Source organism: Phalacrocorax carbo, chromosome 8, assembly GCF_963921805.1.
Source record: "Phalacrocorax carbo chromosome 8, bPhaCar2.1, whole genome shotgun sequence".
NCBI lineage: Eukaryota > Metazoa > Chordata > Aves > Suliformes > Phalacrocoracidae > Phalacrocorax > Phalacrocorax carbo.
The window spans coordinates 44,542,003-44,567,821 of NC_087520.1; the positions used below are offsets into that span (position 1 = coordinate 44,542,003).

At 44.7% G+C, this 25,819-nt stretch overlaps 1 protein-coding gene across 2 annotated transcripts in view; it reads right to left on the reverse strand.

Moving 5' to 3' along the window:
* The window catches only part of GALNS (galactosamine (N-acetyl)-6-sulfatase), a 48,898-nt gene that overhangs the window by 15,310 nt on the left and 7,769 nt on the right, over positions 1-25,819 (reverse strand). For both annotated transcript variants that reach the window (XM_064459766.1, XM_064459767.1), the window contains exons 5-12: positions 23,691-23,834; positions 21,794-21,860; positions 21,551-21,678; positions 20,603-20,742; positions 19,272-19,375; positions 12,998-13,134; positions 10,304-10,406; positions 1,724-1,845 (exon numbers count right to left, since the gene is read on the reverse strand). In XM_064459766.1, coding sequence (XP_064315836.1) covers positions 1,724-1,845; positions 10,304-10,406; positions 12,998-13,134; positions 19,272-19,375; positions 20,603-20,742; positions 21,551-21,678; positions 21,794-21,860; positions 23,691-23,834 — 945 coding nt within the window. The remainder of the gene's footprint in view (positions 1-1,723; positions 1,846-10,303; positions 10,407-12,997; positions 13,135-19,271; positions 19,376-20,602; positions 20,743-21,550; positions 21,679-21,793; positions 21,861-23,690; positions 23,835-25,819) is intronic.

A 25,819-nucleotide genomic window follows, 5' to 3' on the forward strand; every position in this document is an offset into this window, starting at 1 on the left:
GGATATAGGAGACCCGCTTCCCATGAGTTTTCCACTGTGACCAGAGAGGAGACAATAGCAACAGAACATGCTGCAGAAAGGAAGATTCATTTACTAAGAAGAGGCTTTCTATTAGGGTCTGCATATTAAACATCACAGCCTTCCATAATCATGTCATAATCTTGCCATAAAATTCAAGCAAAGCAACAGCTTGTGAGCATCCAAAAAATCAATGGAACTGTATGAGAAATGATTGCAGATGTAGCACTGGAATTTATTTCAGTGCTCGATCCATGGTGGTGGTAAGGAACGTCTAAATAACAGAGAAGCAGGTGTCCTGCAAAAACCTCTTAGGGGAGAGCTCCTCTCCCTCAAATTCAGAGGAAACACACGCAGTAGGCACGCTGCAGTTCATGTAATACTACCCATTTGTTTGATTTGTGGAAAGAGAGGTCATTTCTATCCACTCATCTTCCTAAAATAAAATAGTTGTTAAACCAAACAGGGCATAGTCTCATCTGGAATTCCAACCCAGTAGCGTAGTTTCACTGAGCTGAATTTAAAAATACAAGAGCTGCAGATTTGCTTTATTCTTTAGAGCTGAAATGCAATAGAAAGCGAGAGCTAACGTGCTGGGCTTCTGAAGAGCTTCATACACTACATAAAGCATCTCTAGGGTGCTTATCTGTTAAGTGAGAGAGAAGTGAAAATATTTTTCCTCCCCTCCTCTCTCTAGTGAAAACACTTAGTGGACAGCATAGGCTCAATTCTTTCAAAAGTAATGGAGCGAGCGTATCCACTCAATTATTTAAAACAGTTGAGTAATTGCAGTCCTGTCAGCTCAGAACACATCCCTCTGTTAAAGCTGCTGCACAAAACCATCTCTGTGCAGGCACTCACACTAGCACTAGTTTCCTCTTTATTTATTTCCTCATTCTCCGAGTCGGAGCCACTGGTGAGGGACGAGGCTGCATGGCCCCGTTTGCAGCTAGTTTTGCTGCAGGGTAAAACTCAGTCAGTAGAAGGAAGGAGGGAGGAAGGTGGGGACACCTTGGGAGCTTTTTTGGAGGTGGCAGGTTTATATGTGAGCTGTGCTGGCTGATGAGTACAGAAATCCTTACAGAAATCTCTCAGGGCATGGTGTGTGCTGGAGATAAATATTTCAATAGTAGGCTTATAGGAAAATGGATTCAGACAGCCGGAAGAGTCCAAGGAGGGAACAGGATTGGGCAGAAAGTCCGCTTGCTAAAGACCCTCTGGAGAAGCTCCTTTAGCAGGGGCTGGGAGGTTGGAAGCTTACCACGTTTGCCTTCCACAGATTCCAACAAACAGAGGCAAACCACCACAGAGCACGCAAAGATCACTAGACATTTCTTCCCTAGCCCCAAAACACAGAGAGAATCACGGCTCCAATGCATCCGCTCACCAGCACCCCTGCTTCATTCCACAACTGCGCCGCACTCTAGCGCTGCCCTGTCCAAAGGCGCGTGTTTCGCCTCCTCCATCGGGGCGGCAGGACACAGATCAAGAACCACCAGAGCCGAGCCACGGACATGTGCACATCCATCTGGCTTGACCGTTTGAAAACCAAGGCTTGCTCCTTTCTCTTTACTACTTGCATCGGTAATGGCTTTGTGGAACAGTTTTCCAGCAGATTGCAAGCAGCGGCTACCAAGGCAAATGAATTATAGAAAGCATACGCCGGCAACGCTGAGGGTTTTCACATCTTCGTTAAACGGCTCACCTTAACGGGTACTTCTCTCCAGGGTCCCTCCCCAGGTGGAAAAGCAGCGGCAGGGTAGTGTGCTCCTCTTGTGTATGTGTTGTCACTCCAGAGACATTCTGCCCAGGACAGAAATCAATGCCCTGCAGTAAACAGGAGAGAAGCCATCAAGGGTGAAGCAGAGGAGGGAGCAAAATTTTAGCTGACGCCGCTTTCTTCGGCACCTTGTTGTAATATACCCACAAAACCCAGAATTATTTTAAATGAGAGTCCACTTCAGTCTGCAAAATGGATTCTGATCTGATGGGGTAAATTAAGGTGACAATGTTGGCATTGCACTGACATAAAAGCTGGAGCAGACCTTACATTTTTGCCTTATAAAAAAATAATCTCTATAAAATATTCATTAAAATGAAACAGCAAAACAAAAGACAGAGGTGAAACAATTTAATCATAAGAATTCTGCATGTGGAAAGTTTCTTCTCTCTTTGATTTCTACAGCTTTGAAACACACAGAGAGGATCGGATCACTTGGCATATCCGATCGAAAAGCAACAGTCCCAGGGGAAACACCCCGCTGAACCAAGGGGCATCACCCTAAGAGGCAACGGGCACCCGCTGCCAGTACCTGACACCACACCTGAAGGATCTGTTTCACTGAAGAACAAAGCAAATCTGGTTAATTTTAAAGAAATGGGTGCGTTTGTTGATCTGATTTATAGCGTCTCTCCTGAGGCACTCACCTGGGAACGAGAGTGGGGCTGGAAGAACTGTATTAAGTCTGGAGTCATTCCTACCACTAACACTCAAGTCTAGGGGCTCAGAAGTTGGGATTTCCCCAGCAGCAGCAGCGGGTATGGAGGGCACGAGTACTAAGACTCTCCCTTTGCAATGGGTTAAAGCGCTCGCTGGCCGCCGAGGGACAGAGCGAGCTGCCTGCTCCCAAGTCCGGAGCGGCCAGCTCTCTGCGCCTGCCCTTGCACGCCTTGCCAGGCTGCGTCTCCCAAAGCCCAGCCGGTTATTAGCCAGGTGTCGAGCTCCCTAATCACCTAGAGCTTGGCCTGCAGTTGAGGGCTAACAGAACCCATTTAAGCCCTGGGAACAGGAAAAAAGGCAAAGTGCTAATTTCACTGAACAGCAAATAAAGCAGGGGGCCCCACAGACCAGCAAGGACTAGCACCAAATGGACTTGTTAAAGCTCGGATTTACAATTCCAGCTTACACGCTGCGCTCCTTACAATACCTCAAAATGCCCCGAGACATGGACAGAGACATGGAGAGAAGGTAAATGGGAATATTTCAATGGAGGTGGGAAAGCAGCTGTAGCATTTGCTTATAAAACAAACAAACTGAAAAGGCTCTCTACAGATGTTGGTAGGATTTGATTGGCAACCAATTTTCTAAAAATATCCTGTGTTTTTAAACGGGCAGCTGGTCAGTGGAGCAGTTAATATTCTGCTTTTCAATAAAGCAAGAAGTTTAGAAGCCCATGAAATCCCATTTATCTGCACAGAGCTATAGATTCCTGAATCACTGACTGGAAAAATAAGAGAGTTGCTTGATAGGTTGTAGTGGCCTACCAATAATGGACTTTAAATGGATACAAAAATGATTGACCTTTCCACCTTGTGATGCCACAGGCCTCCGAAACCTACAGTGAAAAATAGATTTTTTTTTTTCTCTCTCTCTCAGAAGGAACAGTTAATGAAAAGGTATCAAAGTCTACATAACAGCCAAATTATAATTTGGATGCAAATCAAACAAGCAATTCAATTAAGAGCCTGCTAATTGGTACAATGCTCTTTGGCTGCAAATGCTTTAGTTTGAAAGAAGATTTTAGTCTCTTGGGTATTTGTTTATACATTGCTCTGTTTACATTTTATCTTTTGTTTCTTAGAAAACCCTTGTAGCTGAGTCTCAAGATCACAGCCCAGGCTACGTCCCCAAGACTCCTAGGAAAGAATGTGCCGTGACAACTTGCCTGATGCCACCAGCCAAAAGCTATCTGTCTTTCTAATCTAAGCACTCAATGCCTTCTTCAAAAGTAGTCTATTGGTGAAAAAATAAACTAAGCAAAAAAAAAAAAAATCAAGCATACCATTTTACGACTTTAATAAATAACTCTCTTAAAATGTGGCTGAAACCATCCTTTAAATTTCTAAGGCCTTTCAACTTTACCTCCACAAATAAAATTGGCTATTATTATTTTTACGTACTGTGTGACTGCCAATATTCAACCTACAGAGAGCTTAAAATATTTTCTACCTGCTCATCAACAAATGAGCAAAAAAGAAGAGGTAAAATTACATCCTCGCACCCCTGATAAAGGCATTGGCCAGCATCACGGTAAGTAACACACTGCAGATACAGGCAGAGGAGCCTAGACTTCTGTCGCTTAACTTATCACCCACAACTCCATGTAATCTCATTTGTTTGTAAATCAAAGCATTTTCAGTTGTCAGGATGGAAAGAGAAAAATCAGCTATACCAGTGAACCGAAAGTCTGGGATCTCCAAGTCTGGATTCCTTTTATTTTCTGGAGCAAAATGAGTACAAATTAAATCTGCTTGAGATTTGAGAAGTATTTAAAGATGAGACAATCCCCCCTCTGGGGCATCTGGACAATGCTTCTGGTTGCTTGGAGAGTGTGCGAATTTGGTCGTGTGTGGTACTGGGAGCTGGGGCGGAGGGACATGCCAAAACTCCTTGTGTCTGTCTGGTGGGAAGAAGGAGCTGCCCTGCAGCTCTGCTACCCCAAGTGGGCTGCAGGACAACAGGCCTGGTGAGGAAGGGAACTCTCTTCTAGGTGGTAATTTTAAATCATGTCACCATTTTGGATCATTTCTTGCTTCTTCATTAAACGAAAGATGCCCCACGGACCCCCAAAACACTGCAGGCTTTAACTATAAATGCAAATGTGCCAGGTTCTCAGTCGGAGCAAAAGCGGCCTCATTCCAGGGCTGCAGAGGAGCTCTCCCCACTTACGCTGACAAAGGACCAGCTTCAGCTCTCTGGCACTGCCAAGAGCACGGCAACTTCACCCCAAAGTAAAGCTACGTTACGTCGGAGAAGAGCCAAGAGGTAGCTATGCCTGCGCTACCCACCAGGGTAACAAAACCCAAATCACCTACCAGTTCATCTGCTGTTATTTCCTTTCAGCTATTTATTTGGCAGACTGTTAATAACAACACGCAGGGGATCAATAGCCAGTTAAAGCACGTTTTACTCTGCACACTACCCAGGGTGATTTGCATGTTTACAGGTAACACTGATCAAACAAAGTAGAAAGGTCACTCCCTGTCTTTAAGCAAATTCTTGGATCTTTTCTCCTCAATTATAAAAGCATGAAAGCCAAACGAGAAGATCCTATCTAGAGCACGTCCGTGCCTTCTAAGGGAGCCCATACAAGAGCATCAGATGGCAACCAGAAATAGCTATGCTCCTGCACCCCGTCTCTTGCACGGGCACAGCGTTTTGCACCACTGCGCACACCTGTCTGCTGTGGGAGGAATTCCAGCAATCCCTTTTTATTTTTTTAAAAAACCCAAAACATTTCCTGCAGATCAGGTAAACCTTTCAGCGAGCACGTCTTTCTGCCCTTCTCCCCAGCAATCGTGTAACCTGGCTTGTTTTTCCGTTCGTAAGACCTAGCGGCTATTGGTTGCACAGCTTATGCTTTAATTTCCAGAGCAAATGGACCACAGATGCTATGTCAATATAGACACGAGACAAATACAGCCGGTTGCCAGTTCGGGCTTTCTGCCAAGTGATGGAATCACCACTTGTGTTAACGTAAGCCCTCTGGCAATTCGTCACCCTGGCGCTACCCCAGATCCCTCCGACTTGACAGGCGGCTGCAGATTTTGATTGCTGCGCAGCAAATCTGGGGTCTGTCTCCTGGTCATGTCTCCTTGTTCGGCCACACAAGACCCAGAGGAGCAAAACTGTATTAATATTGGAAGGAGAAAAGAACAGTGGTTAATTAAAGCCAGGAATGTTGGTTGTTACTGTTTGTCACAGCACGTGGCCATTCTCACTCTCCTGGCAATTCCCAGCAAAAACCTCCCAAACTTGGGCTCTGAACGACCAGACACCTGAAAGTGTGACTGCCAAGCTTCAACCCTGTTGAACAAAAATTGCTTCTAATGTGTTAACTGTCTGGAAGAGACCCCAGAAGATGGGCAGATCAGCAAGCCTCCAGCGGCTCTCAAGCAGAAGCGATCAATGGCCAGCTCATATGCTCAGAGGACCACAATCAAATGTCATTATTTGTGAGGTTCTACTTGACTTCACATCCCCCTTGCAGAAAAGGCTTTATCGATCCCTCCACGTTGAGGAGAAGGGCAATCAGACAGACTGCAGCAGGAATAACCCCTTTGGCATTTTACATTAAAACAACAGGGTCTTCTGGCAGGCACCTACACCGATCATTTAAAGACACAGGAGCTCTCATGAAAAACCACTGAAGACTACTAACAAGATACTAAGCTGACAGCAGAAAGGTTGATGTTATCGGCCATTCTCCAATGAACCAAAGGGCGTTTTCCACATTTTTTTCTTAATTATTTTTTCCCCTTCTTGCATCACTGCTCTTGGAGGGCACAAGACTATTCTCTGCTGGACTGGAGAGAGGAAATTTCCTTTCCCTGCCAGCTCATACTCCTGCCTCCTCTACATCGCATTAAATTAGGCGATTCCTGAAGGACCTGCTGGCTACTCAGACAGATCCATAGAGTGTAACCATTTTGCCCCCTTTCAGACCTCTCCTTCCAAACAAAGAGGATGAACTGTACCTCTCCCTTCAATCCAGAGAAGAAAATAACTCACAGCAATGCAGACTCTGGGCGTTGGTATTTTCGGAAGGGGAAGCTGTGCACCCAGCACCACGGCTGCGGGCCCCGGCAGCAAGAGAACAGAAACGCCAAGTTTGCGAGCATTTGGTAATGAACAGGCATGACTTCCAGGCTAAAAGGATGGATGACGAGAGCAACAAGAACAGCATTTTACAGGACACGTCCAGTAAAAGTCCTGCGTGCCTTATGCCGTACAAGAGCGGGAGCTCCCAGGCGTATCCTTCGTTCTTACTTCTGCTCCAACACACAAGACATGGCTGTCTTTATCACTGCTGATTTTTGCTACAAGGAGAAAGGTGGTCAATGATGGTGGAAGAGCTTATGCTCTGATATCCACCAGTCCTTGAGCGACAGGGGCTCAGGTCTTGTGCAGGGCGAAGATTTCTCCCCCTCTACCAAACTACTTAAAAATCTTTACTATTTAAAAATATAAACACACTTTTCAAGTAAAGTGTCTTTTCATCTATCTCTGTCCCATTTATCACCTCTCAAATGCCGGGTATGTCAAACTATCTAAACTCGAGCCACTGATTTGAAAGGAGGTGGAAGCCAGGTAAAGAGACCCAAATAAGCATCCGATGCAGTCTACAGGAAAAACACTCCACGGAGAGCTCACTCCCACTTGCTTCTGTTGAGTGAGCCTTCCCTTCATGTTTTCAAGAGACTAACCAGTCAAGAATGCAAGTTACCCACGTAATCAAGTTAAGCCAGCAGAAAAGACAGCATTAAGGTATCCTCCAGCGCCGAGAAAGACCTCAAGATTTAATGAGAGGAGTCGGACTAGAAAAAAATTGCTTGGGGGTTAAAAAACAAATAAATAAAAAAAATAGGAAGAACAGAACAGCACACTTCGTCGTCGTGAAGGATGACAAATGTTAATCGCAGGCCATAAGGCAGAGGATGCAGACCGGTAGGGGCACGTTCATGTCCTGGGAGCCTAAGAGGACTGTACACCTGTGTACTGCTCGCGTGGGATCCTTCCAGTGTAAATATGCCAAGCGCCATATGGAGAGAAGCTTTCCTATCTCTGTTATGCTTTCCTAGGCTTTGCTTTCTGTAAGCTGCCTCTCTCTGGGACGTTTTTATTTGTATATACATATTTTATTACTGAACTAACTTATACCACATTCAAACACATAGCTTTCCAAGATAGAGGCCAAAATTGCACGCATTCTTTCTAGATAATCCTGGAAGTCATGGTAGTCCTAAACAGACCCAGGACATGCACCAATTTCATGTTTTCCAATATCCACATGAAAATGTGGTTCTGGCCGCTTTAACGGTATAATCTCATCTAAAAGTCAAAGAAAAATGCACCAAGTATGGATGAAAAACAGTGCAAGTTTTCTGTACCAATGATTTCCCACACTGTCAATTACCAGGGAATTTTGAAAGTGAAAGCAGGTTGGGCTGAGATGTGCCATGTATCTGTCAAAATAATGAGATACTCAACTACCCATAAAACAAACCCCTTAAAAATTTGCAGACAGCTGTTTTTGACACATGTGGCCAACTTCAGACCTCTTTCAAACGGATGACATGCCAACCAGAGACATTTGTTTATTCCAGGCCTGAGTTTGGACCTTCAGACATAAAGAGTTTCATATTTGAACGTTTAATTGATCGTCACGTTGGATTCACGATAAGGCAAGGACTCATGCTAACGATCACGCAATGTTTAACAAGGCCCCATTAGCTGAAGTTCTACTGGGACGGCGAATCAAACAGCAAACCTGCCAGCAGTCGGAACTCCTAATGCTACATACACGCATGTACTTAAATACATTTTTCAAACGAAATTCACAGATGAATCGGCCTTTTTGATTCTGGCAGCGTAACTGTAGCCCAATATCCATACAGCTGAGAACACCAGCGCTGGAAAGAGGCAACTGTGTTGTAAGGTGAGATTACAAAACTCCAAAAACAGGACTCAGAACTGTGGAACTGTTCCGCATTCTGATTTATTTCTATTTTTAAACTTGCAAGGCTTGTAATTAATGGCTCGAGGACATGAGGAGAATTGGAACAAATCTTAGCCTCGGCTTCCTCTGCATGTTGTTAATGGCTAGTCTGTCCACTAATGTGCTCCAATTTTACCCACATCAACCACATGTGATACAAGCTGCAGGAAAGCAAGTGAATTTTTAATCATCTCTCTGATGTACAGTATAATTGCTGACTTTTATCAGACAGTAGTTAAACAAAGACTTAGAAAGAAATAAATATTCCTTAATTGCACAACTGCCATTGCTCACAGTAGGAGAGCCTTTGAAATGAGTAACTGGTCCCCATTATCATGGCCATGCACATACTCAGACATGTACAAATAAGTTTAGATCAACGCGGAGGTTTATTTATTTCCCAGCCAGGTATGCCAGTGTGTGTATGTGCTTATATCGCAGTGGAGAGCAATTATTCACGTGTGACTCTATCTTCCACGCGCACGGGAAAAGCGCGCCTCGAAGCCCATTCGCATACCCATACCCGCGAACGTAGAAGCTCCCAGTGCCTCTCACACAGGGAAAATCCTGCCATGTGTGATATATGGGTTTTACTCACACTCTAACCTAGACAAACACATTATCTCATTTTAGCTGCATAGAATTAGCATCGAGACAGAGCGTGCGGTGCATTTCTGGAGCCAACTTTCCTTCTTAACTCCATGTAAAACAGAAACTTTGACTCCCGGAGCATTACAGTCTTAAAAAGACAAACGCACGTATTTACAGCCCTGAATGCAAATGACTCCCCCTTGGAGCTGATGTTTCCTTCTACCCCCAGGACATCCCAATGAAAGAAACCACGCACTTTTATATCCACAAATGTCATCAGCACTTATTTCTGCACCTGTGATGCCTGAGGACCCTCCGTAAGTTAAAAAAAAAAAACAAACCAAAAAGACATAAAAAAATAAATCATACAAACAACCCCTCCCCAATACCAGCCTGCTGTCAAAATCGCTGAGAGCTGTGCCATAATGCATTTAGTTCATGTCTAAAGGTATAATCAGCAAGGCACATGTGTGAACCTGCCATTCAAGAAATGCCCCAGAGTTTAGTACCCAAGTCTGAGGCACAAAAGATACAAAAGAAGAAAAATAATAGCGCTTAACATCCAATTGTGAGAAGATCAGCCAGGAAATTACAAAAGCTGTGCCTATCCGGCAAATAAAATGTAAAACATCTTATAGCGTGATACAGGCTCGCAAAAGAGCCGATAATAGATTAAACACATGTACTCTACTGTTTGTGACAACTGCTGCTCTTTCCACTGCGCGGTTCCTACAGCTTTCCTTTTCCCTTTCAAGGCAAGAAAAAAAACCAAAACACCCATCCCTACCGCATTTAAATATTTCAGGGCACCAGGTCTTTCGTACTAGAAATTGTGAGATACGCGACCAGTTCGGCATCGGACTCCAGGCTTTGTAAGGGTACACATGAAGCCTCAGAATTCAGCAGGGAAAGAAGCTTAATGTTAAGGGGCATTAAGCGCCGATTAAAGGGAGCGCTTCTCAGAACAACTCGAATTTTGCTCATTTTCCTCTGCTTGTCTCCGGCTTCAGTAAAGGGGTGCTGTGACACCAGCCCCCTTAGCTTTTGCAGCAGATCTGGTAGCTCTTAAGAGGCCGTGAATAAAAGGCTGGCTTGCAAGTGCACAGCAACACTCCCCAATTTAAAACTCTGCTTTAAAGGATAATTTTTCCCCAGGAGAATGAACGAGACCAGGGTGCAGGTCGGTGTCCTGTTACCTTGCTGTACTCCTCCCAGGAGTTGCTCCAGGTCCAGTAGTGAGCCTTGTAAAGCCCGACCCTCACCGCCATCATCTCGTTGCCACGATAATAGAATATGGGCCTGAGAAGGAGAGCAAAGCTGCATGAGAAACGCCAACGCGACGGGCCCGGGCAGCCACCGCCGCAGCAGCCTTGCTGATAAGGGAGACAAACACTTTAATGGCGCCTGACTTCCGATTCGGCTATCAGTCAGAAACAGGCTGCCTCCTAATAGTCTCCACTGCAAGGTTTTCAATTAACATTTTTTAAAGTGTTCATCAAGTTGAGAGCTCACAGGGCGCAAGAATGAAACATTATACAGCTTGGCTGCCAGTGATTGTTAATCCTTGAACTATCAGACCCTGTTATTTCCTACAGAGCGTGCCGATTTAAACACCAAATGTCTCAGAAGTGGCGCGTGCGTGTGCGCGGGGATTCACAGAATACGTGATGCTCAGCCTCTTTACAGCGGCACCAAGCTATGTGCTGTTAGTGGCACGTGGTCCGGGTGGCCGGGGAGGACACCAGATGCTGGCCGGTTCTGGATGACATCTCAGAAAGACTCCATATGGAAAAACCTGGCAGCCAGACATGCTTTATTTTTAACTCCTGTCCATTCTCTCTTTCCCAACGTCTCACCTAAACATACCACTGAAAACTGCAGGTTTTTTTTCCTGGAGGTTTTCCTGATTAAAAATACATTTGAGAAATGCTCCTCGCTCGGAGCGTTTGGTCTGCAACCGTGTACATGCGCTGCCCTTCCCCTGGCCAGCCCAGCAATGTTCCTGTCGGTTTTCCCAATAACGTGCTCTTGTTTTTTGAGGGAACAGTACAGATTTTTACTGAAACAGACTATCAGCAGGAGAGAAGTTGGATTTGTTGGTGCAGCTCATCACACAAGGACATCAGACTTAGTCAGCTCTTCCCTCCAGTTGTTCCAGGCTGCTGACAGGACAAGATCGTGAGGCTGTTTATTATTGTGGGTTGGGTACATACATCTTTGTCTTTCGTTCAGAGATGCCACTAGGCAAGAACTACTCGCTCCGGTGATGCCACCTTGAAAAATCAGTCCCTCAATGCAAGATAAGATTAAAATATCCACGTATGAATGACAGGAGTGGCTTCTGATTTCTTCTGTTTTAGAATTGTAGCCTCCCATGCCAGTTCCTTGCACAAACAATGAGCCCCTCTCCACTGTCACCGGGAACTGCCCGTGAACAAAGGGGGAGCGCTGCTGCCAGCAGAGCCCCTCCCTGCACCCTTAACGCACCCGAAAGGCCGGTGAAGCAAAGGCTGCTTGAGAGGTCTGCCCAAGCACAGAACCTGATCTAAACCAGTCCCATTCTCAAAATCCCAAAGAAATATGCCACAAAGTACACCAGTCTCCTTTTTCCTTGCCATAAACACTCACTGTCGGACGAGGTATTATGTGCTCCTTTGATTGAAGGTGTGGGGGTTAGGTTTTTGCCTTTTTTTTTTAAAAAATACTTTCCATCTTTGAAAGTGGATTACAGCTTGTCCTCAAAATCCTGCTATTACTGATTTCTCTTTTTCTCATTTGCTTTTTCCTTTTTAAGCTTAAAAGAACGCAACAACTACATCTCCTGGAAAGTTTACGGGGGCTGTGGAAACCCTGGGCTGGTCAGGTCTGGGGAGGGGAAGAAGGGGAAAAAAGAAAAAAGAGAAGGAAAAAAGGCCACGATGCACCTCGAGTGACTGCGTTCATAACACAAACAGCTCCGAGGGGCATGGCTGCAATGAAATCCTCTTTTAAAACAACAACGAAGCTTTACCAACTTTCAGAAGTAAAGACGGGATAGGCTGTGTTTGAGGAATATGCAGTGGCTCAAGCCAGCCGCTGAGCTCTCAGGTGATACGGTACGTGTGCTTCTCGCATTAATGCCCACAAAAGCAGTTTTACAGAACAAAGCCTTATGTCCAACACAGTAAAGAAGTCAAACACGTTTTCCATGCGTTTCCTCGCTGTCTCACAGAGGAATACGTTTGTATTCAGATTTCCCAGGCTGCCAAATTCCTCATCAAAATCACAACTACAAGACCTCTCTCAGCCTCCAATCCTTCCAACGAGAGCACCAAGGACATTTACTGTCAGATCTTAATGCCTGTACCCAACAGCTGACAGCACTCCTCGGTGCCCAGAAAGATCCGTGGCCTTTAACCCAAATCTATTCTTGCTAAAGCATCCACAGAAACAGGACCCTGAGAGGAGGTGGGCTTCCAGTTCATCCGCAGCAGCCCAGCCTTTACCTCCAACCTCTCCCAGGCTGGGGCTATAAAGACCCAGCACACTCTTGGATGTTTTTCCAGTAATAAATAATGTATTCTCCCCTACCCAGGCTATAGTTTTCAGGCTTTTATCTCCCCTATTGCCATATGTTGCTCCAGGGATCCCCACTAACCTCCTGACATTTTCATCTGTCCCCGGACTCCGCTGTATGGCAACATGCCACACGTCACCAAATCCCACCTCTGCTTGCCCCACCAGGGAATCAGCACACAGCGAAAAGCCCTGGTGCCACCCCACCTCACCAGGCAAAGATGGGTCAGTTCAGTTTATAAAATATTTCTGTAAACTCCATTTTAAAAACAAACCAAAATTTGGCATCGCTTCAGTTTGGAGGCAAGGGTTGGAGCTCTGGGCTCATAACTAACCTGTCAATTAGCTTGCCCTGCAAGATGGCAGGTAAAAGGTCGATGCCGTCAATCTGTCTGTCACCGGGAGGCTGCAGTCCCGCCAGGGAGAGGCTGGTGGTGAAGAGATCCATCACATTGCCCAGCTGATGGCTGACCTGAAAAATAACAGAAACGCATTTGCAAAAAGACCTTTGGTAAAAGCTCAAACGAAACAGGCTTGTTTCCACCAAAGCAGGAGAATTGCTTCCTGAACCTCCTCCTCTGCTAAGCATCTTGTGAGAACATCTCCCTTTACGGTGCTCCAGTCACCAGCAAACCTCCCATTAAAATAATAAAGGAGGTGATCCGTAATTCTCCACTTCCAGGGAGCATCTGCATTTTGGATCATTTTTTCATCTTCCTCTCTTTCTTCTCACTTCTCTTTATGCATCTACTTTCCAGGAGCACGTTTTCACAGAGTTCAACTTAATTTAGCAAATTCCAAGTCATTTGTGGATTGAAAAATCAGCATTTATACTAAGAAAAAAAAATATTCCTCGATTTGTTCCCTCTCCAGGTCGTCTCTGGAGCCCAGAATACCCTGAGAGAGTTCCCAAAAAGCACAGGGATAGATGGATAATAACAAAGAGAGCCGGATGACTTCATCTGCAAACCATTTCCAACAATTCAAGAACTGTAAAGTTGTGGTATTTTTAGCATATATTTTAATAAGGGAGAAAAACATCTGGTTTTGGCTCCAATGGAGATGTACAAGCTTTTTTACCCCCTTTGCTTCCCCCCCCCCCCCCCCCCCCCCCCCTTTCTTAATTGGAAGCCATACTTATCTCTCTGGTCTCAATTATTTATATTTTTAAAATCTAAAAAGTCTGTTCTGAGTGCTTCTTTCTGAATCTTTGCTCCCATCCTCTTTGTGGTACGCGACAGTTATCTGCTGTAGGATGTTTAATCAGCCAGCGACACACTAAAGCGAAGCAGATACGTTCAAATCAAGAGCAAGGCTGTTTTGCACCAGGATGCACCAGCACAAGATGCAACATGAAAAGAGCCTTTCCAGCCGTACCACTTGTTCGGAGACAAGAAGCCATCTGATAGAAGCCCACATCTGTAAGTACAGAAGCACTTTCTGACTGAAATCCAAGCCCTAGCAGCAGCCTTGCGAGTGTCAGTGTGAACATGACAATGCTGGGACTATCAAAGACTTTTTATCTCCGAATCCTCTTTCCAAGCACAAACAGACCCCCAGCCTGTAAAGCTGACACTAATTATTTAAATATGACCATAAATGATGACATGAAAAATGATGTTTTGCGAGATGCTGTCTCTAAAAAAACAAAAAATGGAAGGGAAAATGCTGGTTTTGCTGGGACTGGGCTGAAAAAAGTGAAGATTGAAGAATTAACATGTTTAAAAAAAAACCTGGTGAAAGCAACATGCAGGGGACTGATTACAAGTCTAACGTGACAATATCGCATTACTTGATTACAGTAATTTCAAAATGTCATGTCTTTCTTTAATCAAAAGGTGTTGGCAGGAACACATAATATTAAAGCTGCATGCAAGAATACTTCCACAATTCTGAAGAAGAAATCAAAGTGCAAAGCTCCAAGCACAAGAGGAAGCCTGACCAGGGAAACCCTTGCCTGAGAAAGCAGTTGGATCAGTTGACCAGGATCAATTGATCCTGCAGGTCTCGGGCGTTTGAGGTTAAGCCTTGTTCATGGACATCGCTGCAGCAGGCAGCCTGAAAGAGGTCGCGCTCTGTCCTTGTAGGCAGGGACAGACAGATGAGCCCACAAATCCCTCACAAAAAGCAGGTGTATACATGAAGTTCCCGTTCTGCATGGAGAAAAGGACGGGGATCTTCTGATACACGGCTGTGGGGAAGGAAACAGAACCGAGCCTTCCAATGGGGCCACCCTGCTTTTCTTGCTCTCCCCGCGGCCGTTTGGCAAAGGTGGACCATTGGGGAGAACCGAAGCTGGCCGTGTCATCCACGAGGTTAACTGTGGCAGACAGCGCTGCATCCTCCTTGGACCCTCCCCTTGCACAGGCTCTCCTCTGGTCTCAGGGGTGCACTCAAAAAGGACTGACATTAATAAAAAACAGTACACAGGCGCTCAAAACAAAAAGAACCAACCCCCAGCCCAAGCCATCAGCTCACACGTTACAGAGCTGGACAGCCTCGTGAACCACCGGTGCTGGGAACGCTGCACTCCCTCTGAAGCCAAAGGGGATTACAAGTGCTCAGCATCTCAGCAAAGATGCTCAGTCCCTCGCAGGCTCATCTGCCGGCTAATTCACCCCGAGCGTGCCTTCGGAGAGCTGCGGGGTCAGCGGAACACCATACGCAGCACTTCAGAGTCTAATAAAGGGGAGATCTGGCACACGCCTGCTCTGACGGCTGCTGCGTCAGGAGCAGGCGAGCAAACTAGTGTCTGAGGCTTTTTGTAATTAGCCCTCTCACAATTTATAAGGCAAATCCAGAAGTCATTTTTCTTGTTGTCGCTCCATTCCCTCGCCTCAATCTCCTGATAACAGGCAGCGAGAGGCAATCGCTGACCTGAGACTCGTGCCTCTAATATCACCTAATTCATACATTGCCTTGTGACAATCCTGTGGGGCCACCATGGTCTTCTTGTACTGGCCCTTATTAACCATAACCAGATGTAGATGACTCTCTTTAATCATCCAATTACGTTTCTGGTCTCAGACAACATTCTTCCGTGAAGCAGAGAAAACTTCTTAAGGAAATTAAATGCCCGTGCCAGAGCCACTTGGATTTATCTGTGCTCTGCAGCACCACATTGAAGAAAGGGGGGGGAAAAAAAGGTTAATATTTATAAAAAAAACTTTGAAGTATTTTCAGAGAAAAATAAAAAAATTACCATTTTCTCCTGTCAACAGCGCTCTTTCATTCTAGTTGCCTTTCCCTTTTTTTTTTTTTTAAAGAAAAGAAAAAGAAAAATCCAGAGAGGGCAACAGCCCAGAGAAAATAAATAATATATAAAAAAGAGTGAGATCAGATATTGCTCGTATCAGTGAGAAACAGCCGGTATTACGCACGTAAGAGCGGATTTTTTTTCCCCCCTTCTTCCCCCCCCTTCTTTTTAATAAACTCTCAGTATACACATAACGTCTTTAAGAAAATGAAATCCTTTTGCTGTGGGCCACGTCGCTAGAAGAAATAGTCACCACTGCTGTTATCAGTGCTTTCAAGCTTTAACTCTGAATCAAAGGCGACAATTAATAAAGTCGCCCCCGCCAGGAATGGAAAGGAGGAAAGCTAAATATTTGAAACTGGGTGAACAAATGTCAGGGTGTTTTTAAATAAAATCCTTTTACAGTTATCACAGCGAGCAGACCTGATATCCCTGTCTAATTCAATTTCAATTTGCGCCCCATGGGAGATAGCGAAGAAAAGGTTGCAATGCTGTCTTTGGGTTGATATGTTCTTTTCTCCTTCAGGAAGCAGGCACGAGAGAGGAAGGGGAGGAGGGTGAGGGAAGAGAGGAGGACGATTCAAATACCAACAGAATATGATTTCCTCCCCCCCCACCCCCCAGCTGGATCCTTCCAGAAGACAGATGTGATGTGGGGAATGTTGAAATGCTGATTTGTTGTGAATTCACCTGGAAAACGTAGCTGAGGAGGAAACTGCAGAAAGGCTGTTTGTGTGTGAATACATATTCCTGATGGGGGACCAGAATTAACTGAATGTTGATGCCAAGAGCAACGCGTACTCCCGAGGCATCCCTCTCCCCCCGAAAACTGCAGATCAGCCAACTGCACCAATTATCCTAACCTCTACCAACGTCCTGTCAAGTGTTCCCAATCCTGTCACCTGACTTGTTTAAATAAAGAGATTTCTTCAAGCAAACAAACGTACCCTTTAATAGAAACAAAACCCCCCAATCCTACGTATCAGTAAGATACTAATAAACTGCCAGATCCCACCAGCAGGATGAGCCTTCCACCCAAGAACTGGATTTCACTGGCCAGAGTCACAAGGCCTCTTTTTCTGGCTGAAGTTGTGCCAGCTGAGGTGGTCGCTGCCCCCCCGCCTGCTCCTCAAAACATCCACGGCTGGAGAGGAACGACCGTCGCACTGGGAGCGACCCCAGCGCAGGAAGGAGGAGTTGACCCTTCAGCTTGGTACTCCCAAGAAGCTCATTGCTTCCACCCTGGTTCAGGGCTCCCAAGCCTTTATTTCCTTCAACTCTTTTGAAAAGAAAGAGCAATGAGGGACTTTGAACCAGCTTTCCCACATTTTACAGATTCTCGGACTACACAGGACTTAGGCTGACTAGTTTAAACTCACAATCAAGATGTTGAAGCTACAGACTCCATAAGATAGAGAAAAGCCACCAAAAATGTGCTAACGAATGTGTCTCCTCACTATGTGAGTAATTCAGGCAATTTCGAAGCAATAACTACAGGCGCCCCACAGGCCAACGTAGTGTGAGCTGTATTACACAGAAGCAATGCCAAACCTCTCACCTGCGGTCAGTGCTGCTGTGGGTACCAGTGCTGGAGCCTCGACGGCAAGAATACAAGCAGAAAAGACATATAAGTAGCTATCACATATTTACTTATCAGTAGCATCATACGGGGGTCTAACTCAGAGCAAAGCAGCACATCCTGGGGACAGAGTTTAGGACAGGCTTCTCAAGGTACCCGAGCAGAGCCCAGCAGGACATCTGGGAGCATAACACCTGCACGTGCAGACATCTGGCAGGCAGCATCGCGAATCGGAGCCCAGGATAGGAAGGATTTAAAGTTAAGCACGTGCTTAAGTGCCAAGGATGATATCAGCCGTGGTGGAGGAGGGACACCCGGGCGCATACCTGCCCAGTGAGCCTTAAGCACACTCTCCAGCTCGCTGAGCATGGGCTCGCGATAGCGCGGCATCGGTCAGCCCGCCCACCTGTGCAAAGGTGTTAACTCTGCACAGAAATGACTGTTCACAGGAATTCAAACAGCAGCTTCAGCTGCTGCCTCAGGCAGGAAGCCATGCATCACACCGGGCTACCGAGAACATGTTGCACCACAGAAAGCTTCGCTGCTCAAAAGACTACCTGTGAGAGGGGCACCGGCCACTTACAGAGAGAAAATAAGCAGGCACAATGATTTCTCTCTGCTCATGTTCCTAATTATCCTCAGAGTTACTACAACGGAAAGAATTTTTCAATTTGGTATTTATTTGTCCCCGTTTATAATGCATGTTTACTTTTAGCACATTATTCAGTTTGGACATGGAAAACAAAACAGTCAGCTTCAGTTTCATGTTCTCGTATGCTAGCCCAAGGCTGTTGTACTTGGCTTGTAAAAGCTTTATGGAAATGTTTAAATTTAAACAAAAAAGATTGTTTTCATTTCAAATTAAAAAAATAATAAAACATCCCTAGTAGGTTTTGTGAACTCCTTAAAAAATGATGAAACCAAACTACCCTCCTGCCCTCAGCTGCAGATCTAAGCTATCTGATGGCTTCCTCCTAAATGTAAATGATAAATTATCCTTATCCTGACTCAATTAAACCACTGAAAAGGAATGCAACTTAGAAAAAAGTTTTATTTATGAATAGTTTGCAGTCTTAAGCACAGTGCCCAGTTAATGAAGTATCACTTTCTTCAGGGACGAGAGATACTCACAGAGGGGTGCGAATCCGTATTATTTACTGTGAACCCTGCCTGCAGAAGAATTGATTGCATCTTTCTTTAATGAGAACGGGGACAGGAGAGGCTGGTAGTGCCACCAGAGGATTATTTTGAAGTGATCATGTCTGAATTTGTGTACAGGCAGGGAGGAGCACTAGTCTGGTATCGAGACCTCCCCGAGTGGAGCTTTTATCGAACACCAAAGCGAGAGCCGCGAGGGCCAAATCACTTGATACTTCAGGGCACAGGCAGTGCGTGAGTGCAGCGCGCTCCTGCTCTAGGCTGGGACGCACACTAGCCAGGCATCTCTATTCTCCAATTTGTTCAAACGTGTAACCCACTAAAAACACTGCGCTCCGAAAGATTAAAGGGTTCAGATAAAGGAGGAAGACAAAAAGACCAAACCGCTTGGTGCTCAAAAGCGTTGATCACAGACACTCGCGATGCAAATTTGCAATAAGGAACAGGAATGGCACCCTCCTCTAGGGGCAGCACTCAGCTCCTCATTAGGCAAGCGTCTGGACTGGCACGGTGGGCGTGTTAAGTCTGATCCAAAACCCACTGACTCCACGAAGAACCACTCCATTCACTTCAGTCCACCTAAGACCGATCAGAATCGTTCAGAGCAGACACTCACCCCTCCTGCAGGTATATGTCCGGGCCACCAAGCAATAGCTGGCTCTCTCATGCCACCTTCAAAGGTGGTTTGTTTGCCACAAAGAAAACGGCCATTGCTTCCTCCTAGAGAGGGAAAAGAAGCCATAAAAACCAGGATATGCCAATACCGTATTTCAAAGGCACACTGTCAACTAGGAAGTTTTTAGGCTAGTTTTAAATGAATTTTCATTTCTGCATGAATGCTTCTTCAAATAACATGTCCAGAGTTGTTTTGGATTGGGGTTTTTTTTGTTGTTTTGTTTGGTCATTGTATTCCTTTTTTTTTTTAAATACCCCTTTATGATGAAATTTTAGGAGAATCTTTTCAGGTCAGGGAGAAAGCGACAGTTAAACTCAACCTGCTATCAACCAAACAAAGGAAAAAAAGAAAATAAAACTAAATAAACAGAAAATATTTTGCTAGTGTTTTTCTTCCCTTTAAGGATGTTAACTGCTGCTTGTAACTAAAGGAAAACTGACACTTTCAGGCAGAAATAGTATTTTTTCCCCATAATCCTTTTAAAGTAGCTGAGCAGTATTAGATGCAGATACCAGACTGAGAAAAATAAGCATGCGTTCCCTGGATGCTCGCTCCCAGAGATAGCAAGTGCTCTGCAGGAATGTCTGGGATTTCAACTCAGCCTCGTAGCAAAGCTTGCTGAGGAACAAACAGGGAGGTCTCCTGACTGATTCCAGGTCACACAAAGTCAAACACAGTGGTTCGGCTGAAATCAGGACTCGGGATACTCCCTGCTCTGTGGTCCAATAACCACAAGACAGCCTGCCTCCAAACAGAAGAGAGTGGGTTATAAAATCAATTTGCAATGACTCTGAGAGAAACAATCATTTAAACATTTAAACAAAAGAAAACTTGGGAAGTAACAAAAGTACTTTTTCTTCTTAATGTTTTTCATGAGAGCTTTAGAAGGAAGGACTCTTCAACTGTCTGTAATTACCCAGAAATATGCACTTGGCAGACAGAGAGTAAACACCCTGCTAAGTTACTGTGCCTGGTTCTAAATAAATGAAAAAAAATTCATCCCCTGACAGTGGAGCACAAAGTGGAGATGCTCACAGGTGAGCCACCGCACTGGCTTAGGCCAACAGCCCCTTTAGCCAAGGATACCTCCTCCACGGTGGCCAGAGTGATGAACATAAGCTAACTTTAAACAGAAATGCTCTGCGTTTTGAGGCTCCCCCTAACTGCATGAAGGAAAACCCCACGTACAGGTCTCTTTCCCCGCTCTGAGACACGGAGATTTGATCTTTGATTTCACAACCCGAGCCCAGGCTTATTCATCTGAGACTCACCTTGTTTAGGAGCTGAAATGAGAGCAGCCCCATTATCAGAGGTGAAAAACACAAAAGTGTTCTCACTGATACCCAGCTTCTGAAGATGTTTTAGGATTTTTCCGATGCTATCATCAATTTCTCGCACGGCATCCCCATATCTGAGGCAAAAGTAGATAGAAAACATGAAAGGCAGCAAAAGAGGAGTGGCACACAGCGTAATGCATCGCAATCGGCCACAATGCTTTTAGTGGATGTAATTTATACCCGTGCTGCAGAGGGAAATACTTCTTTTGTGCATCAGGTACTGTAATAAAGTTTTCCATTGTCACTGCAAAACCCACGTCTCCTACCTGCAGAGAGCAACCTCTCTTGGGTATTAAGAGTCAGAATTTATTCAGATGTGAGCCACTCTTGGACAGAGACCAGCAACTGATAGAAATTTAGGTATAAAGTTCCCAAACAGAGGCAAAACCACCTTGCCATAGACTTGAAGCAAATAACATAGCTTTGCTTAGGGATGCTGGTTTGTAACGGCACTCTCAGAAGCCAGGGTCACAATATCTACGGGGCTCTTTGCCTCCTGTAAATTGCATTTTTTCATGCATGCTCTTCTACTTGCTGGTCTGATTTACAGGCTTTTAAAACAGGCACTAATCATACAAAAGCCTTCCAAAAGATCATCTGTGCCACATACAGCACTTCATTACTCACACAACTGGCAAAGGAGCTCAGGCTCCCTCTTCTCCCCCATTTTAGTCACATGATCTTAATTTCAGATTACAGCAAAATCATTGAAAAACAACCCAAGCAAAGTCCTCACTAACTAACGTATTTCAGCACACACATACGCTTTGGACAAATGATCCATATCCTTGGTTCTAATAAACTTCACTTAGGTTTCCTGCAGCATGAGGTAATAATTAAAAAATCCCCAACAAAACCAACACCCACAAAACCAAGACTTACAGTCCTCTCTGACTAGTGCCCAGGAAATGTTTGGAGGCATAAACAGGAGCGTGGGTAGCATCAATTGCCCAGTATAAAAAGAACGGCTGCTGGCTGGCCTGCTGCTTGCTAATGAAATCGAGAGCTTCCTGTAAACAACAATAAAAATGAATTTAACGGAATCATCCTCTGCCACCTAAAACTGTCCAAAAAAAGAAACATGAAGTCACTGTGGCTTAAAAAACAGTATTAAAATAGATGTACCTGCAGGTAGATCTGAGTCAAGTTTGCTTCACCCGTCTTCAGATCAATTTTGAAATCTTCGTAATATCTTAAGGTAAAAAGAATCAGAGAAAAAAAATTCCTAAGGAATATATAACATAAAAAGGCTTTTTTTCCCCCTTCACTTACTGTATAAGCGGGTGACAAACAGGTCACAGTTGCTACTCAGCAAACTCTCTTCAGATATTAAAAACAGTGTCACCATATTTTTTCTTCCAGGAGAAAGCAGTGACACAGCCAGATCCAAGCTTTGACGATGGCAAGTTTTAGGCAAACCTGAGCCACCGACCTTTCACTGTTATGCTCTGAGAACACGGGTGGTATGCTTACAGATCTCATGCCGCTACTCCTTCAGTAGAGAGCTGTTTTGATATGTGAGTAAAATTTTCAGAAGTACACGACGACTTCCAGCGAGACAGAGCAATCCTGGAATCAGAACTTGGGCTGCTTTGAAAAATGTTATGTTTGAAGTATCTTTAGACACCAATTAAGCAAAGAGCCGGGGCGGGGCAGTCCTCGGGAGAATAACAGCAAGTGAAATGAGATGATGCCGGACTCAAAAGTGAATGGACAGGAATGGCACAGACTGCAGACCTGGAGCGTAGGATGGTGTTACGCAAACAGACAAAAGGTTATTACCAACAGGAAGAGAAGGAATAGAGAGGTCTTTCAGTACGGAATGGAACCAGCCTCCAAGAGAAGTAGTGGAGTGAAATCATTACAGGAAGCCTTTAGGGCGCAACAGGATAAGCCAACATCTCTGGGAGGGAGGCACTGTAGAGCAGTCACATCCCTAGATGGTCCACACACAACTCCCAGGTCGACCTTGGTGCTCAGACCTTTATTAACCCTCAGAGTCAAACATCTAGCTTCACATTTAACAAGCTTCAACGTTAAATTTAGATGGTAAGGTAGAGATGAGGAAGACAGGATTCCTACAAAAAGCAGTTTAGGAGTTTAGAATGAAGTTCAGCAGTCAACTACCCTTCCAAGTCTCCAACAAGCATCAATACCATGGAAGTAGGTCTGTATTATCTCAGCTTTGACTGGAAAAGTCAGAGTGGCACCATCACAACTGAGAAGCAGCAGGCACTGCCCAGGCAACAGTTAATGTATACCTCCCTGTTTCTGCCTGCCTTGTGTGTTTTCCCACAAGGCTTTCCCTTAATTCCATCTTAGCTCCAATGCAAACCTCCACCCAGGCCTTGTAAGGCTGGATGTTGGCCATCCCCAGACTGGAGGGCAAGTCCTGCTGAAAAGTATGAGGGCAAAGCAAGAGGTGAGATCCTGGCACAGGATGTTGTAGAGTCCAGAAATACCAATGGGTTTAGGAAAGAGGCAAGACTGATTTGTGGAAGTTAAGTCAGTGGCTATTAAAGATCTGGACACAACCTTCAGTTTAGGAAGGTGGACAACCATACAAGAGAAGAACCATTCCATGTGTCTGTTTTCTTATACCCTTTCTACGAGCACTCACTACCAGCGGTCATCGCAGAGCATAACGGATTAAACAGACCTCAGGCCTGACCCAGAAGGGCCATTCATGTGTTCCTGTAACCATTACAAGCACCTTTCCTGCACTGGCTTACTGCCGAACTGCAGGACAGCCAGGGCAATCTGTAGTAAGCCTCTCGCATCATATATGAGGCAGGATACTCCCCATGCCTGACACACCGTAGAAGTCCTCTGTACAGGGTGGAGTATGTCTAGATCGCTGCCCATCCAACCAAGCCCGTAACTCCCATTCCGAAGCAGCCCCTGGTTTTGCCGCCCCCTTTTCACTGAACCAGGTTTGCTATGCTAGCACTTATCTTCCAGCGCTGTAGTGTCAGCAGCAAAAGCAAAGAAAATAATGTTACCAAGCAAGGAACTGAATTACCTGCCAATCATTTCCCAGTCCCTATACACAGGGATATTGGGGAGCGCTCTGTTATCAAAAGGTCCAAAGTGGCAGTTCGGGGATCCAAACCATTCATCAAAGCCATGCCTCAGGGGGTGGAACTGGGGCCTGTGACCCAGATGCCTAGGAACAAAAGGAACAGACGAGTTAAAATTCTACTGCAAAGAAGCAAATAATAATCTCATCAGAATGGCATGCAAGAAAACAATCTTTGCCTACGAAGAAAAACTTCAAGTATTTTAATCAAATAAATCACTGCAGAGGATTGTCTTGATCTTTCTCATACTCGTTGCTGGCGCATCCATGCGCACTCACTCCAGTGATTACATATATCCCATTTTAGCCTACTGTCCAATCTTTGTTTTCCATTGTTTCCTTCTGTTGGTGTCTTCTCTCACGCTGTCTCGGTCATCTGTACCGATGGACTACACTGCCCAAAGCCACTGCAAAGAGGCACATAATGTTTTACTTAAGGATTCTGATCTATGACAAGTCACTTTTATACCGCTAAGCTGTAAAAACACAAGGTAAAGCTCATGAAATGTACCATTATATCTGCATTCCCTTTACAGAGTATTCATGCTGCCAAAACAGTACAGAGAGACCTGAATGTAAATGAGAATGAGTTCTTTATGCTCACATGTGAATATAAAACACGTTTAGCTCCTCCTGATGACAGCTCCATCCAACTATGCAGCTTGAAAATCTTCCATCCTTAACTTCAAGATGAAACTCCTCTCCAGTCTCCAACTTCTATACTGCAAGCTCTCAGTTTCCTCCATTTATACTGTCTTGAATATACAAAATCCCATCCTCTCCCAGTCTCTGAAGATCTTTGTAGCTTAACGTTTATTTAATCGCTCCAGCTTCCACTCACAAGCCTGCATCTGCAAGCTGTCCATTTTGTGCCATCACCCTCTGCACACTTTCTGAACATAAGGGGCATAAAACGCGTTACCTGAAGTAAAACGATCCATGGTGTTATTCCGAGCTATTCCAAAATGAGTTATAACAGAAGATAATCATTGTTCCAGCTATGATTGTATCTTGGTGATGCAACTGAAACTGCAAGTCTGACCTGCAGGATTCGACCCCTTCCTCATTTACATACACGACAATACAAAGCTATTCCTGGCTGTGATTACCACAGGGGACATGAGAAAATATTTTCTTCTAAGAAAGCCCTAAGAGAACTTAGAACAGAGGAAGAGACTTGAAAAAGGTATCAAATAAATTCTGCACCCTCTCGCAACACAAAATCCAGAGAGATATTTAATGAAATGCAACAAATTCTGAACTGGTCATGGAAAATACTTGACTTGCAAACTTATAATCAAACTGTGGAACTTACTGTCACAGGAGACCCTGAAAAGTTTTTAGAAGGGATGTTGAAAGGATATAAAAATCTTCTGCTGGAAAATGTAAAAATCTTTAAAAGCCCTAAAATTCTACGCATGGGTAGGGTGAGACTCCAATTTAACTACTGTACTTTGCATTTCTTTACACCTTTCTAGGAAGCAGGTGGTGAGCACAAATGATAGAGGCTGCTGCTGTACAGGGTCACTCCCCAGTCCTGCCCGGGATAACAGCTCCCGGGCGTACACCGACAGCGCACTGCACGTTCGTACGGAGCCTGCTTCTTGCTAACAGCTGCGGGTCCTTCCAGATTTGCTGTTTTCCAAATAACTGCCTGGAACCAATCTGTATTTGCGTTGTTTATTTCTTTTCCCTAGGTATATGAATTTACATTTATTAGCACTGAACTGCATCTTATTGCATTCAGCCCACTGATCCGATTCTTCACGGCCACTCCACTGTTTGGATTTGTAGTAATAAATAATTCACTGTCTTCGGTTAGTTTGCTTTCTTTCCAATTTCAGCAGCACCAGTGATTCCAACCACAATTCAAACTCACTAACCTATTAACAAAACTGTTAAATATATTGTATCCCATTACTATCCTAAACAGCCCCCTCCAATACTACTCCTGTCCGAAGCCTCTTCATTAACAATTACTCTGTTAACCAAGCAGTACTCCTCTGGCGTCCATGCAGTTTTGAAGTTGCTATTTATGCATTTATTTATTACAGCACTGCTCCAAACTGTGA